At 38.5% G+C, this 17369-nt stretch overlaps 2 protein-coding genes across 13 annotated transcripts in view; one reads left to right on the top strand and one right to left on the bottom strand.

The window, feature by feature from the left end:
- SRPK2 (SRSF protein kinase 2) overlaps nucleotides 1–2650 on the top strand; it is a 300854-nt gene extending 298204 nt beyond the window's left edge. For all 8 annotated transcript variants that reach the window (XM_066354334.1, XM_066354340.1, XM_066354337.1 and 5 more), the window contains one exon: nucleotides 1936–2650. In XM_066354334.1, coding sequence (XP_066210431.1) covers nucleotides 1936–2120 — 185 coding nt within the window. In that variant the 3' untranslated portion in view covers nucleotides 2121–2650. The remainder of the gene's footprint in view (nucleotides 1–1935) is intronic.
- Nucleotides 2651–5801: 3151 nt separating this feature from the next.
- KMT2E (lysine methyltransferase 2E (inactive)) overlaps nucleotides 5802–17369 on the bottom strand; it is a 104729-nt gene continuing 93161 nt past the window's right edge. For 4 of the 5 annotated variants that reach the window (XM_066354327.1, XM_066354326.1, XM_066354328.1 and 1 more), the window contains 12 exons: nucleotides 17079–17243; nucleotides 16444–16752; nucleotides 14094–14348; nucleotides 13799–13943; nucleotides 12696–12946; nucleotides 12190–12246; nucleotides 11492–12055; nucleotides 10219–10505; nucleotides 9324–9412; nucleotides 9091–9216; nucleotides 8818–8915; nucleotides 5802–8070 (listed from right to left, as the gene is read on the bottom strand). In XM_066354327.1, coding sequence (XP_066210424.1) covers nucleotides 6568–8070; nucleotides 8818–8915; nucleotides 9091–9216; nucleotides 9324–9412; nucleotides 10219–10505; nucleotides 11492–12055; nucleotides 12190–12246; nucleotides 12696–12946; nucleotides 13799–13943; nucleotides 14094–14348; nucleotides 16444–16752; nucleotides 17079–17243 — 3849 coding nt within the window. In that variant the 3' untranslated portion in view covers nucleotides 5802–6567. The remainder of the gene's footprint in view (nucleotides 8071–8817; nucleotides 8916–9090; nucleotides 9217–9323; nucleotides 9413–10218; nucleotides 10506–11491; nucleotides 12056–12189; nucleotides 12247–12695; nucleotides 12947–13798; nucleotides 13944–14093; nucleotides 14349–16443; nucleotides 16753–17078; nucleotides 17244–17369) is intronic. The other variant, XM_066354329.1, reaches the window with a different exon arrangement.

Raw genomic sequence — 17369 nt, 5'->3', positions numbered from 1 at the left:
AGTTCCTTGGGCTGGATCCCTAGAACTGGAATTTCTGGGTTAAAGTGAATGAACGTGCTGTGATTGCGCAGTGCCTGTTCTCCCAGAGACTGTTCCTTCTCAGGAGGCAGGTCCACGTCCCTGTACAGACCCACCCCACCTGCAGTCTAGAAGCCGTGCTTATCTCCAGCCCCAGTGCTCACACGGGAGCCAGAGCTCATTTTATACACCAACCTCTTTAACAAGAAACATTCTATAATGATCTTTTTATTCAGAACTCTGCACATCATGATTACAACTCTAGACAGCAATTCATAAGAATGTACATTTAGTCCTGGCCGCTGGCTCAGTGGAGAGTGTGTCAGTCCAGCGCCCGGGCAGGGCACACATAAGAAGCGACCATCTGCTTCTCTTCCCTGCCCCCTTCTCTCCCTCTTCCTCTCCCACAGCCAGTAGCTCAGTTGGTTCGAGCACCGGCCCCAGGCAGGGGTTGGAGGTAGACCCCAGTTGGCGCACATGGGCAGAGTCTGTCTCCCCTCCTCTCACTTAAAAAAGGAATTGAACAAGCATAGGCCAAAAGGAAGACTCCCTGTGGTTGGGATTACAGGTCATTTCTTTTGTGTTTATAATTTTCTGTGTTAGTTTATTATCCTTATGATTAAAGAAAGAGGAAGAATGTGTTTCTAAATTGAGTTGAGTAAGTGGGTGAAACAGACCAAGCCTTATGAGAATTCCCTTGTAAGCACAGAACTGAATCTCTGCTAATGCTGTCATGAGAAAATTCACCGGGCTGGTTCGATTATGATAGGTGAGGGAGAGAAGTGGCCCCGCACGAGGCGTGCCCAGCGGGTGCTTGCACGCCGCCGCAGCCCTGGGGCTGGAGGGTGTGGGAACGGGTGCAGCGTTCTGTGGAAGGTGCTCTGGCAGTTGCTGAGGGCACCCAGGGAGGCCCATCTTTGGTCAGGGGCTCGTGTCCTCTGAACATTTCTAACAGGCAGAGAAAACAAGTTATTCATAATGAAAGTTATCCTGTGGCAGTTTGGCTTAAAAATAACTTTCTTCTGAAATGGTTACAGACCATTTACTAGCTTGTTATTCATTCTGTTATGTCAGTTGTGGCTGCTTGTATGTATACATTTTTTGAAAAGAATAACCTCAAGGTTTACAAAATGATTCCCTGATACCTTAGATTTAACACCAAATATGTAAAAATGAATGGTATTTGATTCAGGCTGGCATCTAGAGCTGTGCTAACATATATAGTAGCCACTAGCTACTGGTGGCATTTACATTTAAACAAATTAGAACCTCTGTTTCTCAGTCACAATAACCACGTCTCCAGGGCGTGGAGCTAGCTCCCCTCCTGCACAGTGCAGATGGAGCACCTCCACCGACCGGCATAGGACGTTCTCCCAGACAGCACTGTCCCAGAGGAAGAGACTCCTTTTTCTTTGCATGGTAACATGTGTAATAGTGGTCCAAGGAGTTTAAATAGTGAGTATCTTGAAGATTTTTCTAAGCAAATTTGCAAGTTGCAAAAGATACCAAGTTGGAGTGGGAGTGCCCCCATCAGTGTCTACAGATGCAGACATCCTGGGTGCGCTCAGCAGGCTCCACTTACTTAGTCTGCGGCCAGACCACCCTGAACGCGCCCGAGCTCATCTGATCTCGGAAGCTAAGCAGGGTCAGGCCTGGTTAGTACTTGGAAGGGAGGCTCCACTTATTTAAAGAAACCTAGAACTGATGTGAATGAACTAATTTTGTTTACATTTGCCAAGCTTACTTGAAATATAACGTGTTCACATATATGTTTAATGATTATTCTTGAGGAGAAAAGCTGGCCTTTGTTGTTGCATAGTAGGTAGGTATCTGCTTCATTGAAAAGGACCCACCTGGACTAACAGTGGGAAATGCAAATTTGGAGCTTTCTTGACAGCACCTGTGTTTTCCCTGCAGGAGAACTGCGGCATATCACCAAGCTGAAGCCCTGGAGCCTGTTTGATGTACTCATGGAAAAGTATGGGTGGCCCCATGAAGATGCTGCACAGTTTACAGATTTCCTTATTCCGATGTTAGAAATGGTTCCAGAAAAGCGAGCCTCAGCTGGCGAATGCCTTCGGCATCCTTGGTTGAATTCTTAGCAGAGTCTACAAATACAGCATTCTGAGCTAGCAAATGTTTCTCAGTACATTGGACCTAAACGGTGACTCTCATTCTTTTAACAGGATTACAAGTGAGCCGGCTTCATCCTCAGACCTTTATTTTGCTTTGAGGTACTGTTGTTTGACATTTTGCTTTTGTGCACTGTGATCCTGGGAAAGGGTAGTTTTCAGCTTGGTAGTTTACTGACCCACTTTCTTCTGGAAACAATAACACGTCTCTAAGCTTTGTGTTGTGTGGCATACAAATGTCAGTTTTTTTGAACAAAAAATACTTTTCCCTTGTGTTTTGGCAGGTTTTGTAACTATTTATGAAGAAATATTTTAGCTGAGTACTATATAATTTACAATCTTAAGAAATTATCAAGTTGGAACCAAGAAATAGCAAGGAAATGTACAATTTCATCTCTTGCAAAGGGACATCATTCCTGTATTATAGTATATGTAAATGCACCCTGTAAATGTTGATTTTCATTAAATATAGGATGGGAACTCCAATTTCAGAAAAGCTACCAAGTCTTGAGTGCTTTGTAGCCTAAGTTGCATGTAGTGGGCTCAGCTCCAGGGAGCTGTATACACTTTCCATTCCAGAACAGTTCTTTCTCACTGGATTTTAAACCAAGTGGTTCTGGGTTGTCATTCCCTGTATGGCACTTTAAAGAAAGAAAAGGCATACTTCTCATTCTAAAGTACGTATTATAGTTTAGCATCCCCCTTCCTATTTTTGCATTTAATACTTTCAAGGAAAAACAACAATTTCCCTTTAAATTGAAATGGCCCAGTACCATGTGGCGTTGCCTTCTCTAAACAGTCAGTCTGAGTCTGCGTAGATTAAACTGGACAAGAGCAATGTGTTCAGTGTGTGGAATGAAAATATATACATCTTTGGAAAATCTTGCTCGTATTTATCTAGAACCAAGGTATGGCATATATAATTTGCAGTGCAGCAGGCAGAATGCTGACATCTCAGAGGTAACTGATCACGTTCATTCCGGAGGCATTTTTACCTGTGAATACAGCAAATCTTACTAGCTCTTTGTCTTTCCACACATTGAAGTTGAGAAAATGATTTCTTCTTTACAGGTTGCACACAATTTTGTTTATGCATTGCCTTAAAATTATAGAATCCAGGACACAAACCCTAATAGGCAATACAATTTTAGAATGTAATACAGAGAGGTATATTTAGCCTCTTTTAGAAGTCAGTGGATTGAATGCCAGTTGTGTTTTTTTTTACATTTATTAAGGTGCCTCCTTTTTCTTAACTTTGTCCATTAATATTTATCCATATGCCTTTGCAATAACTAGATTGTGAAAAGATAACAAGTGTTGTAATAATAACCCATTGTTTGAGGTGCTTGCAGTTGTTTTAAAAATTAAAGTGTTTTCGGGATTTTTTTCCAGACATTGCCTTGATCATTGGCCTATTTGAATCAATAGAATCAACATTTGCTATCCTTTTCTGTAGTGTAGCCAAAACTACAGGAAATAACATTCCTGTAACATGAATTAAGGCTTTATACATACAAGGAAATCATTGTTTTGTAAGGGCATAGAATGTGAATTTACAAAAGATGCTGTAGTATAGATTTAATACCTAGAATTTCAGTGATCCTTTTTCATTTGTTTTATGAAAAACATATTATACTTTGTTTTGAGCATTATAGATTTTCTTTTTTGACAGTGTTCCCTGTGAGGGAACAAGATACATAATCTTCTTTGGAGTTAGCATTGTATCACATATCACTGTGTGGTGGAATATACGTTCATTTATGAAATGTGCTTGTAAGTTTTTCTAATGAGGCTACAAGTTCCCATGTAGGTTCTATACCAGATGGTGGCTGTAGAGCAGAGACGCTACCCACCATTTCCATAGGAACCAATCTGTCTAGACAAATTTTTATCAGGGATATCACCCACTTGAATGAAATTTATCTAATTCAGTTTTGAATGTTGGAAAATAAACTAGATTATGAATTTTTTAAGGATCTGTTCTTAATGATAAAATAGCCTAACTAGTTTACAATGTACAAAACAATTGTTCTAGAAGGAATATACATATTTGTGTTAGGTATAGTGTGGTATTTAGCAGATTCTTGTAGTTTAATAATGCATTCTAAGCTAAGTGAAAACTGTTGGTTATGCAGAATACTATAACTAGTTCACTGATTTTAGTTGAATGGTCACTGTCTAAAGTCTTCATGGAAAATGACAAGCAGGGGATCACATGTGACTATAGCAGGCTTAGCAGCTGGCAGTCTGGAAATTAGAGCTGCCCAAAGACAGAAAAAAGGTCACTATAAGAGCTTGAAATACGTGAAAACTGTTTTTATGCTTCTTCCTGAACCTGGATCATATATAACTAGGTAACCCCTGTTCCTGCTGGGGTAGAAAGCACTTCAGTTTGTATCCAGTTGAATTTAATTCTTAAATTCCATTTTTTCTTCCATTAATTTTTTTAACTTTTATGAAACTTTGGTAAAGGACAGTATTCGTGTGTCTGTATCCTTCATTATAGAGTCAAAGAATTATATAAGTCCGCAGTTAACAGAAAAGATTTTGCAGTTAACAAAAAGGATTCTGAATGCATTATTTATGTAGTAGGCAAATCTATTAGAAATTTAAAATTCTTTAAAGAAATGAATATTGATATTGCACTGTGCTTAGTTCTACAGTGTTTGAAACTATCAGGATGGGTGATGTAAAGCCATTTCTTCTTGGACAAGCATTTCTTTTGGTAAAGTAGGATTTTGTTTGATAAAGCAAGCATGGTAAAGTTGACCTAAGTTCTTTTAAAATTTGAAGCTGATTAGGATTGATCCCCAAACCCAGCTATGTCAATGTACTATCGTTAGCTAATTTTCAAAACGAAATGAAAAAAGTGTAAAATATGGCTTACATTACTGCCAAATCTTAGTAATTTCAGTCTGTTTACATTTTTCTCCAATGCACAGAATTTGTATACTGTGCCAAATTATGTCAAGTAATTGGACGATGAAAAAGTATTGACATAGTATCATTACTATTGGTTACACTTAAACTTCCTCCTGAGAGGTAGAGAACAAAAGAATAAGAATTTTTTATTTTTCTAGAATAGCATTTTATATTTTAGCGTTAAAATGTTCATTTGAGAGGCCATTTTCATTTTACTTGCGAGACCTAAGAATTATCCCTTTCCTTTAGTTCTGTACAACAAATTTTTTAAAATTCCTTAGCAAAACAGTAAATATTCACTTAAGGCTTTCAAACAATTTTGATTAACATTTCAGTCTTGTTTTGAAAAGTACAAATTGGAAGTTCCTGTGTGTTTAGGCTAATACGCCATGTTGTCAAACAGTTGTTCTAAATTCTAATCTGTAACTATGTCCTGTGCAATGCTTCAGTGGACAGGTCAGTCTGTGTGAGCAACAGAACACGTAAATGTACTGGGCATCTATGTCACAGTGTCCAGTCGCTCTTGCTTCTGAAAAAAAAAAATGACAAGTAGGAACATGACAGGAACAACCCTTACTGCCTCTGATGCTTTCTGCAGTCCAGCTGAGGTAGTAGCTGCTAAAGAAAATGGAAGGATACTTTATTATAATTATACTGCTCCCCCAAAATAAAATTTTTGTAAAAGCACTTACTTAAATAGATCCCAATCTTAGAAGCTGTAAAGGACAATTTGGTAAAACTGACATAATTGTGATTTATTAACATGAATTAAAATGCCCAACCAGTGCTTCGATGTGACAGTATATTTAAAATAAAAAAGAAATGAAAGGTCATGTACTGTACTACTTTCACAAAGATCACACAGTTTTGCAAAGACTTGTCATATGTACAATGCTATATATCAAATGAGAAAAGCTGTAAGCAATTATATACGCAAAAGAAATGCAGTATTTACAGTTTGTCAGGAGACATTAAAAATTATCTATACATTAAATTACATTTTGCTTGCAAATAACCGATAAAACAAAATGAGCCATGTCCACACCAAACTATAAAAATCTGTATTGCATTTTTTTATATCTAAGATGCACTCACAGAACTGACAGGAAAAAAATCCTCATAGTGCCATTGCTAAGCTCTGTACTTAATGCATATGTAAAAATAATATAGAAAACATTCACTAAATGAATTTGATTGCAACAATAAAAATTTAAAGTTCATGTAGCATCAATTCTACTGCCAGAAAAACAGCTGGAATGTTCACTTACAAAATAAAGATACCTAATTAATGGCTTAACAGCACATTTTTAAAGGAATTTTAAAAAGCAAAAATACAATGAAAAAGCACTGGTATGTTTTTTTGTTGTTTTTTTTGTTTGTTTTTGTTTTTTTAATACAAAGTTTCATGTACAAGCTTTAAAAAGTACCTTAACAGGTACATATGAAATACAGTTTATCTTACAGAACATTTTAAAAAATGTTTTGGGAGTCCCTTTTAATGCCACCCTGAACCATGGTAATTGTTCTGAAATGTCGGTGGCACCTGTGCTCTGTGAATTGGAATCTGCCCAGGCACTGGGGATGCCTGCTGAGGTCCTTGAACCCCATGTGGCAGAGCCACAGAACCAGGATGAGGACAGAACCCTGAAGCAGTAGGTGTCGGAATACTGTTTGGTCCTTGGGGCTGGAGATGAGGACCTGCGACTGGTAATGGACAATGTGGCCCTGTTCCAGAAGGCTGGTGCTGGGCCCCCGGTCCCAGAGTGGCATGATGTGTAGCTTGTGAGGGGTAAGGTGGTACAGCAGGGTGAGTACTTGAAGGAAAAAGTGGAGGTCCTTGATGAGGTGGATGGTGTAAGGCTTGAGCAGATGTGGTGTGGTGCCCAGAAGCCAAAACACTGGAAGGGGGAGGGGGCGGTGGGGGTGGAGGTGCTGCACTGACATGCTGGTGTTGTGCTTGTAGACCTTGGAGTCCTGTGGTAGGATGGGGCGGTGGGTGGTGGTGAGGGGCAGGACCAGGAGGTGGAGGGGGCGGGGGCAGATGGTGTCCAGCAGTTTGAGCATGAATATGTGACCCAGGGGTGACAGTGTGAACAGGCCCTACTACGTGTGCTACAGAGTGTTGCTGATGGGAAGCTGGCTGTTGCACGAGGTGTGGTCCTGGCGCAGGTGGTGGTGGAGGAGGGGGTGGGACGACGGCAGCAGTCGGATGGTGAACAGTAGTAGGGTTCTGAGAAGGCAAAAAGTGCCCTGGAGTAACATGGTGTCCTGGAACTGTTTGCTGGCTTGTGGTGCCAGGAAGTGCTTGATTTGGTCCTGATGTAAACACAGTTTGTTGGGGAAGACTAGCTTTAAGCTGATTATAATTCTGAAAGTTTGCAGAGGGCTGCTGGTTTTGATAGTAAGACGGAGGGGGCGGAGGGGGTGGAGGGGGCGGAGCCGTGCTGTTCAGACTTGGTTGGTTAAACTGACTGTATGTCGCTGAAGATTGTCCTGAGGGTGTCTGTGTAAATAGCGCTCCAGAAGGGGCCTGCTGAGCACTGGCTTGAAGGCCCTGTGCTGCTGGATAGAAGTTTCTCTGAGGCTCTCGCTGAGGTGTTCCAACTTGAGGGGGCTGTGAGTGATGAGGCCTGTAGGGAGAGCCGAGCTGCTGTGCCGGAGGCTTTGGTGAAAGGTAACCGTGCTGGGCGGGAGCATGGGGCGTGGATGGCTTCGGGGGATTCTCAACGTGAGGGGACGGAGGACAGTGCAGCTTCACTGATGCAGAAGGCGGCTTCTGGGAAAGGTGCTCAGACGAGTTACGAATGAGTGGCTGAGGAGGGTGGTTCTTTGAAAGTGCTTGGGCGTTATTTAATAGCTGTTTTTGTTGGAGTTCTGTTTTCAGGTGAACAGCATTCTCAGCTTCTGACACAGTGGCTGTCGCCTCCCACTGGGAATCTGGTTTTGTGAGTATTTTCCCATGTGGTTGAACAGGAATTACAGGCCCCGGTGAACCAGGCTATGAAAAGAAAAACATAAGTTTAAGAAACATTTTTTATATATTTTATATATTGAGGCTTGTTATATTGGTATTTAATGTCATTTCAATATCAATTTTAAAAAGGGACAGGGAATAAGATCGGGTTGAGAGGTCAATTACAGAGGCATGGGATGTCTAGGTCAATTAAGAGGTTGTGGTAATAGCTTAAACTTTAGTCCCTGAAATTTTACTGAAGACATGTTAAGGAAATAGTGATCTTTAAATTTAATCTTTTTTTCCCCTTAAGCAATGAAATCTGTTCTGACTGAAATTTCTACACCCAAAGTAATGATCAATTGGTTTGGGTAAAAAAGTTACTCCCCAAACTGTTCTGGTTATAACTCCTTTTACATTGCTCAACTATAAATAATCCAGTACAAGACTACTGGATAAAGATTCCCCACTTTAGTTACCAACGTTATTGATGCATTCTATTCACATACTCATGATCCGGGATTGAGACAGCAGTTCTTTTAAATGAATGTCACCTGACCTTTTGTTTTCAGAGAATTTTACGAAAAGACAATGAATAATTTCCTAGACACCAACAGAATAGGGGTGAAACTCCTGGAGAAAATGTAAGCTGTTAAGTGCATTGAGAAAGTTTAGTCACATTTGACAGGAGAAGTGTCTGGAAAGTACAAACTGATACCTGATACAGAGAAAGACCTGTGTGCATATAACCATCCACTTTTCTGAATGACCAGTCACAGGTGGCATAATTACCTTGCTTATTTTGGAAGGGCTTTTACAAGTATTTTGAGAAGTATTTGGAGATAGACATTCATTTGTAGTCATGGGTTCTAGACTTTCTGGATCAGGATCTGTAAAGCAGAAGAAATGTATATAGTAAGTGCAAATTCCATGGTGAATGCCACCTCCTACTAGCACTACAAAGTAATGTGTATTCTGCTACCCACACCAACTTTTATATACTCTCCTTTCTGGTTTAAAAAGGTACTCAAAACCACAACCATGATAGGTCACCTGCTTACTGACCTTCCATAACTTCTCTGAAAGAAGGGACTGTGCCCTTGGGTTGCAACTGGGGAATGTGGTTTGAATGAGATGAAGGTGAAGACGGAACATGACTCGGTGAACATGGGGCACATGGTGACTCTCCCCCTAGAGACGAAGCAGAACCAGACCCAGAGAGAACATTAGAGCTGCAGAGGGCGGGTGCAGGGTGAGTAGCTGACTCCACGTTTTGGCAAAGGAACAAGCTCACTTACCACTATCTTTATCCTTTCGGTGATCACTGAGAAGTAACGCTCTCTGGTAACTCCTTTCTCTCACCTGCTCCACTGAAGTTGAGGCAGTCCTTTCAAATAAAATCATATCAATTAATCATCAATTCAGAGAAGCTGCTGCTAGCTATTCTGTCCCTTTATTATCAAAACGTCCTCTCAGAGCAAGAAAACACTTTTGTATTAAGCTTTGAAAATAATGGGATTTTTTAAACAGCTTTCAAAACTGATATTTTTATTTCAAAAAGGGATTTTTATTTTTATCCCCTTTTATCTGAAGTACTCAAGCAAATTCTATTTTCCTTTGTCTTAAGCAATTTCTTGGTGAAAGGATGGGGGCGGGGTGGTTTAGAAGGTAGTGCATTAACATTCAGAATGTCACTTCAGGTTACCAAAAGGTACAAAATATACCCTTTACAAATGACCTTGGATCTGGATTGTAAGGTTAGCAGGAAGCTCTCAAGGGCAAGGGGACCAAGAAGCAAAGGGAAGTGGCCTCCCTCTGCCAAGATGCATCCTATATGCTGCTTCTCCTACTGAAGAAACACTATACTTCCTGGTTCTTTCAAGGTAACTGATAAAGGAATTGCAGGATTGTTGACTATGATAAAGCTGCTCTGGAGAGGAATACTTATGTGAAAATTATCAAGGAGTAAACACAGTGGACCTTTAACAACACATCAGCAAAGAGAATCTTTCAAAATTATGTCCACAAACCTCTATCTGCTTAGCTTTGGGAGAACAACAATAAACAGGAAGAGCATTAACAAACCCTTGTTGTGTTCAGAATAGCGTGCTTCAGATGTTTACAAGTAACGAAGACTGTTAAGTGTAAGGTATACTACTTGTAGTTACCAATGAGGTGTTCAAACAGGCTTACCACTGAACTTCTGGCTCATTCTTCTCAGTGGCAGAGACTTCCTTAACAGGACAGTTATTGCTGGTTTCTTCTGAAGAAGCATTATAAACTGTAGCTGGTGTTGGTAAAGGTAGGCTAGCAGTGCTTTCTACCTGCTCCTCATTTTCACTCCTGTTGGCACACCCGTCACCATTGTTGCTGAAGTTCCCACTTGCATTTGGTGATACACTAACCAGTGGAAAGTGTTCTGTCTTAGAACCACTTTTCCTTGCTTCACGTTGTCTTTTACGGTATTCTAATAGAGAAACCTTAAGAAAGATAAGGAAAAACATATATTTTATTATTGTTTTATATGTCAGAGTATTTTTTTCTAAACAATTACTATATTTATATTAGGAAAATTATATAAAATAATTTGATTTTGAACAAATAATAATAATTATCAAATGCCTACTATAGACCAGGCATCGTATTTAATGATTTACATACATTATTATCTCATTTAAGCCTCAGAACAACCCTATGAAATAGGTATATTATCATCCCCATTTTACAGATGAGGAAATTGAGTAACTCACTCACTCAAGGTCACACAGCTGGTGAGTGTTGGAGCCGGGATTCGAACCTAGGTCTTACTTGAAAGCCCGTGCTCTTTCCACTATACTACATTGCTTCCCACAAAGTTGCCAACTGGACTCTGTTACAAAAATTAAAAGCACACATCACTAAAATTCTTTGACTTATAAAGCAATAACCCTATTAACAAAATAAGTGTTGTAGTTTCTCCCATTCCTCTGAAATACAGCATTCTAATTGTCTTACTATGTATGGCCGAACAAATACTAATGTTAAATCAGGGAATTTATTATTTATATAGTACTTAAGACTTTTCAAAATACAACAACTGAGGAAAGAGGCATTTCTTCTATGCAAGGCTACCTGATGTATATAAAATAAGGGTGATAACAAATATTATACAACTTCGTTTATTTGATTGGGAAGTGGTTATATTTTTAAAAGTTATTCTTTTGGTTAAAATATTCATCTCAAGGTTTCGATCTCTGAAACCATGCTCCTCATAATAATTTTCCATAGGACAGGGTGTTTTACTTCTCTGTAGACATTTTCTAATTAATTGGGCATTTATAAAAGGTATAAAAATGTATACATCAAAAATTCAACTTGAATAACTATATGAATGCCTTACATAATACCTTCTATAACTAGTAATTACCCTTATGAAGACTATGAAAACAACACTATTAAAAGGACTATAAATCTTTAAATTTGTAACCTTTTTCTTTTGTGGTGGATTCTGGGGTGTGCAACTTCCGTCGATCAAATTGTCATTAACAGTCCGTCCGAAACCAGATACAAGCCCATCTTCTGAAGTACAGAACACAGGTGTTTCCATGAACAAGCCTCTAGTATCATCCTGCATCAGGCACTTTGACTCACTTATTCGGAAGCCTCCTCCAACCTCCAACTGATGTGAGGGTGTCAGGTCCCTCAAGTTAGAGTTTACTGAGAAGCTGACGCCTGCTCGGTCAGGACTCTTTCCCCAGGAAGAATACATCGTGCCCCGCCCGGAGTGCGTAGGCTCCAGCTGGCTGCTAGTGTCAGCCCTGTCATGTGCAGGTGTTTCCATGCTCTTATGTAAGGCAGTCTGTTCGACTGCATCGAGTCCCAGTTGAAGGTCTGAGACAGATTCCTTTTCTCCGGGGCACTGCCTGTTAACTTCAGTCCTACTCCTAGGGCTGGTATAACCAATAGTCTTTATTTCTTGAAGACCAAGTTCAGTTAAATTAAAATTTCTAAAAGGCCCCAAGGTTAACATGGTTGAAGGTCTGTCATATCCCTGTTTATAGAAAAAAAGAAAAATTACACAACCACATCTTGAGACTTTTAAATCTAATAATTATTAAAGGAAAATAACAATGCTAAGAAAAAGTCACCAATTTAAATAACCTTTTATTTGAATAAACCCCTTACCTCTTGACTGTAAGTGCGTCTCTTAATTTCTGGAGAACTTTCTGGGGAAGAAATATTCTATATAAAGGGAAATAATTAGAATTGAAAATTAAAATATATAACTAAATCCATAACAGCTATATAAATGAAAACTTAAAATGAGAAACTACTACACAGACTTTGGTTTTAAACTTTTTTTACTTCCCTTTCCCGTATAAGATCATCTCCTTGCTTTATGGTCAGTTTGATACAGTCTTTGGTCTGACTCTCTATATCAATAAGATGAAAGGTATAAGTATTTTAATAAAAATTTAGAAGTTCAAATTTATAAAATGCGTGTTCTAAATTTTCTTTCAGTTTCTTAAAAACTTATAATCTGAGTAAACTAGTTGTTAAAGGGGAAAATTAAAAATGATTAAAGTAACCCCATCAACACAATAAATTAAAATCAATAAAAAAATTAAAAATAAAAAAAATAAAGTAACCCCATCCCCATGAGTTAACTTTTTTTCATTTAAATTTCTCACCTCAAAGTGCACGCTATTTCCTGGTGTGCCAGGAGTTACTGGGGTAACTGGTGAATAAATGGGTTTATAACCATTTTTACAAGTTTCATCATCTGATTTTACTCGTGGAGGAGTGGCGAATGATGGGTCCGTAGGAGTAATATCTATGTGGGTTGGTGTAGCATATGGTGAAGGATTAGGGGTGGAGGTTTCTGAGTAAGCTGAATCTAGCAACTGATAGAGTCTTCGTTTTTTTAGTGGTGTAGTTAAATCTGTTGGGTAAAATAATTTGTAAGAAATTATACTGCTGGTATTTGCTACAAAAATCAAAGCATCAATAGTAGTAATAATAAAGACGTTCACTGTCCCCCAAATAATTTAGGGTTTTTAAAAATACTAATATGAAGCACTCTCCACACTCCTTCCAAACTTTGTTAATTTCCCTGTTAGCATGTATTATCTTGCCAGAACACTCACAGGCCTAGGAGGTCTCTAAGAAACCTCAGAAGTAGAGATGTTAATTTAACTGATTTCTAAGAGGTGTTTTTTTTTAATCTGTTTGAAAAGCAGCCAACCCAAAAGCCAAAACTAGTCCAAAAATTCAACCAGAAGCCCCAACAGATAGCACATGATACTGCAAATTAAGATTTTCATGTCAATCTTCATCAAAAAGTTGGAAAACAGCCTGACCAGTTGGTGGCGCAGTGGATAGAGCATCGGAAACCTGAGGTCACCAGCTTGAGCATGGGCTCATCCAGCTCGAGCACAGCATAGACGTGACCCCATACTTGAGCTCAAGGTCACTGGCTTGAACAAGGGGTCACTTGCTCTGCTGTAGCACCCCACCCCCACCCCATCAAGGCACATATGAGAATGCAATCAATGAACAACTAAGGAGCTGCAATGAGGAACTGATGCTTCTCATCTCTCTCCCTTCCTGTCTATCCCTTCCCTATCTGTCCCCCTCTCTCTGTCAAAAAAAGTTTTTAAAAAATGGAGACCAGAAATGAGAAAATACATATGACAAAGTGCTTCTGTAAAATATAATAACCAAAATATGCCTGTCATACACTTATATAACTGGCCGTTTTCTTCACATTAAAACAATACTGAAAAAATGATACCTGGAAGGGAACAGCTTTCATTTAATAGTAGTGGACTTTTATTTTCACCATTAACTATAGGACTTCTGGATCTTTCTTGACAGGGTAAATTAAATCTATGTAAAATTGTTGAGTTTTCTTCTTCTAAAGCTTGTTTCAACCATCGCTGAAATACATGAAACAATAAATGAATAGCAATCAGTTTGTTGCTGTTTATAGCCTAAAAACGTAGAGTCGATTCCAAAAGCATTTCACTACCAAGAATGAGACTGACATTCGGCTCATCCTAGAGATTTATACCCAAAGACAAATTTACCTTCTTGCATGAGCCAGAAATGTTTTCAGTAGGTTCTTTTCTTCTCCTTTTTTCTGAAAGGAATGGTGAAGTAAATCTAATATAGTGCTTAGGAGTGGAGTACACATGGGGGCTGTACGTGAGACCTGGTAAAGAATTGAGCTGTGTAGCTAGCACTTCAGGGTCTGTGGTTATGCGCAAAGGCCTTTCTGAAAGGCTGTCTGAAGGTTTTCCTGTCTTCTCATTCTTCTCACTTAACCATTCACTGACCAAGTGCTAGAGAAAAGAAAAATTTGAATCACTATATATGTAGTTACACAGATTTTCTAATACCTAGTTTGAAATGGATGATTACCTAAAAATGATATATTAATTTAATCATTCATGTATGATGTCCCCTGCCAAAAAATCAGTGTCTTTCTATATTTCCTTGTCTATCACTACTCTTTCCTAATTTTTTGTACACAATAATACTTGGTAGAAACAAAACAAATGGTAACTTGTGAAACAGTAAAATCTAGGCAACTTCACCATCTTATAAACACAAACACTAAATTTAAGTTTGTTACAGCTTCTGTTACAGGTAAGTCTGATTAGGGACAGTAGTTTTCTACCCTGGCTGCCCATCAAACTGTCCAGGTGAAACCAGTGCACATACAATCGGGCAGAGGGGACTGTCAGCATTGATAATCACTATTGACTGAAGACGTTTGACCAGGAATTTAAATTATGGCATCACAAGCATTTAATCAAGTAATAATAAGCAGGGATGCTGTCATCATATATGTAATCAAGAAAGAGCTGCTTTTTCCTTTCACTAACCAAAATTACAAAGAAAAGTTGCAATTGTTTTTCTTTTCCTTCCAAAGAGGGCAAAAATAATTGCTCATTGATAAGGCAAGGAATAGCTTGTTTACTCAAGATCTGTAGTGCCAGTTGTGTTTAGATCTTATCTCTAACCAACCCTATGGCTCCTTAAGTATACTCCAGGGTTCATATTAGATGTTTACTAAATATACTTCTCATGATTTCACAGTTTATCTACAAACTACTGAATTTGTTAAGAACAAAGACAAGATAAATTAAGTTTCAAAGTATTTTTATATAGAAGTGTGTGAGAATACATTTATGATCTATTCTCCTCCCCAAAGAGCCTAAGGATTACTACATTGGATGTCTGCTATACTCTTCAAAAGTGGGAGAAAAGCAGAAGCTTCATAAGGATGTCCTGGGCCCTGGCTAGTTGGCTCAGTGGCAGAGCACTGACCCAGCATGTGGAAGCCCTGGGTTGGATTCCTGGTCAGGACACACAGGAGAAGTGACCATCTACTTCTCCCCTTCTCCGTCCCCTTTCTCTCTCTCTCTTCTCCAACAGCCATGGCTCAACTGATTCGAGCACGTAGGCCCTGGGCGCTGAGGATGGCTCTATGGAGCTTCTTTGTCAGGCACTGGAAATAGCTTAGTTGCGAGCATGGCCCCAGATGGGCAGAACATCTGCCCCAGACAGGGGTCACCGGCTGGATCCCAGTCAGGGCACGTGTGGGAGTCTATTTCTATCTCCCTTCCTCTTGCTTAAATAATTTTTTTAAAATGATGTTCTGTAGTTTCTGAACTCAGGTTGGTTTATTTCAGTTAATAGTTTCCCATAACTGCTTCATTAAATTTAATGGTAGGTTTTCAAAGATTTTTACTAATTGATGTAAAACTATATCCTTCCTTATAAATTTTCATTCTCAGTACATTCTATGGAAATCCACAATTTCTTCACATGTAATTCTTACAATCTGTCTATAATATGAATTTATAAAAACTACAAATACCAAGGAAAGAATAACATCTAAAACCAGTTATTTGTGATAAGTGCAAATTTATTTCATAGGGTAGGTAAAATTATTTAAAGCAATCCTGAATTGGAATACTAAAAGCAAATCTTGGTGTACTCAATATTGTCTTCATAACAATAATGCAAACATCATATTAACTGATTTTATAGTTTTGCAATTGTCATTAGCTATGCATTTCAGTACATACTATATTGACATAATTAAAATTTTTCTTATTCTCAATTACAAAACAAGTATAGCTAGCAAGTATAAAAACTATTCTGTTTCTTGTGAGATGTTATAGACTGATTTCTTTTAACTGATTTGATTTTAGAGAGGAAAGGAGGAGGAGGAGAGAGAGAAGCATTCATTTGTTGCTCCACTTAATTATGCACTACTAGCCGCTTCCCCTGTATGTGCCCTGACCAGGGATTGAACCTACAACCTTTGTTTCAGAACAACACTAATCCAACAGAGCTAACCAGCCAGGGCCTCAGACTGAATTTTAAAAACAAGTATATTTAACAAAACAGTTGCTAGAGTCATACCTTCTTTGTTTTGGGGTACTTCATAGGACATTTATTAAGTGCTGGAACTTCTGATTCAGTAATTATTTCTGTTAGTGCACTTTCAGTTTCTGGTTCTATTGCAAGTACAGTATTTTCAATATCATTTTGTTGTGAAGTAACTTCTATATCAGGAGAAGATGGCTGGATATCCGAACACATGCTGACAGTTCTGTGTCTACGGCGTTGCTGTCCAATATGAGTCCTACTGCGAGAAAAACTTTTTCTCTGTTTAGTTCTATTCACTTTGGCAGGGGTTGGCTTATTAGCAGTTTCCTCTTTTGCTTGTTCCTAAGTCAAAATACAACAGAACAAAACTTGTGAATGAAACTTTAAATGTTAGTTTACATAAGTGAGAAACTAAGATCTAACAGCATTAATCTACTTCAGAGCTAACCTCCCCCACTTTCTTTATGAATTCCAATACATACTAAATTGACATAATTAAAATTTTTCTTACTCTCAATAATAAAACAATTAGATTCTTGTATCACAAGTCTAAATTATCATGAGATTTGAAAAATACTATTGAAAGGCTAATAGACATTAAATCAGGTATGGATATTTTACTGGAAAGTGTTTAAGGGTGAAAAAATAACGACCTGAATGATAGGTACCTGAATAACTTCAGCATCGCTGACAACCTGTGCGTCTTTACATTCTGTTTTGACCTCTGTTTTGGCTGTGCTGATCCTTTCCAGAGCTTGTTCTCTTCTTTTCTCTCTTTTTTCCAGTCTAGCAAAAGCTTGCAGAATTGCTTCCATTTTCCTTTCTTCTCTTGTCTATAAAATTTAAATTTTAAGTGACATAAATTATTTGCTCTGAAATAAAATTCTAAAGTCAAAATGTTAACAGAAAATTTACAAAATAATTTTTATGATATATGTTAGCAATATACTACTGATGGT

Source organism: Saccopteryx leptura, chromosome 12 (assembly GCF_036850995.1).
Source record: "Saccopteryx leptura isolate mSacLep1 chromosome 12, mSacLep1_pri_phased_curated, whole genome shotgun sequence".
Classification (NCBI taxonomy): domain Eukaryota; kingdom Metazoa; phylum Chordata; class Mammalia; order Chiroptera; family Emballonuridae; genus Saccopteryx; species Saccopteryx leptura.
Note: the sequence above shows the minus strand (reverse complement) of the source record. Positions and strands in the feature narration are given on the sequence as shown.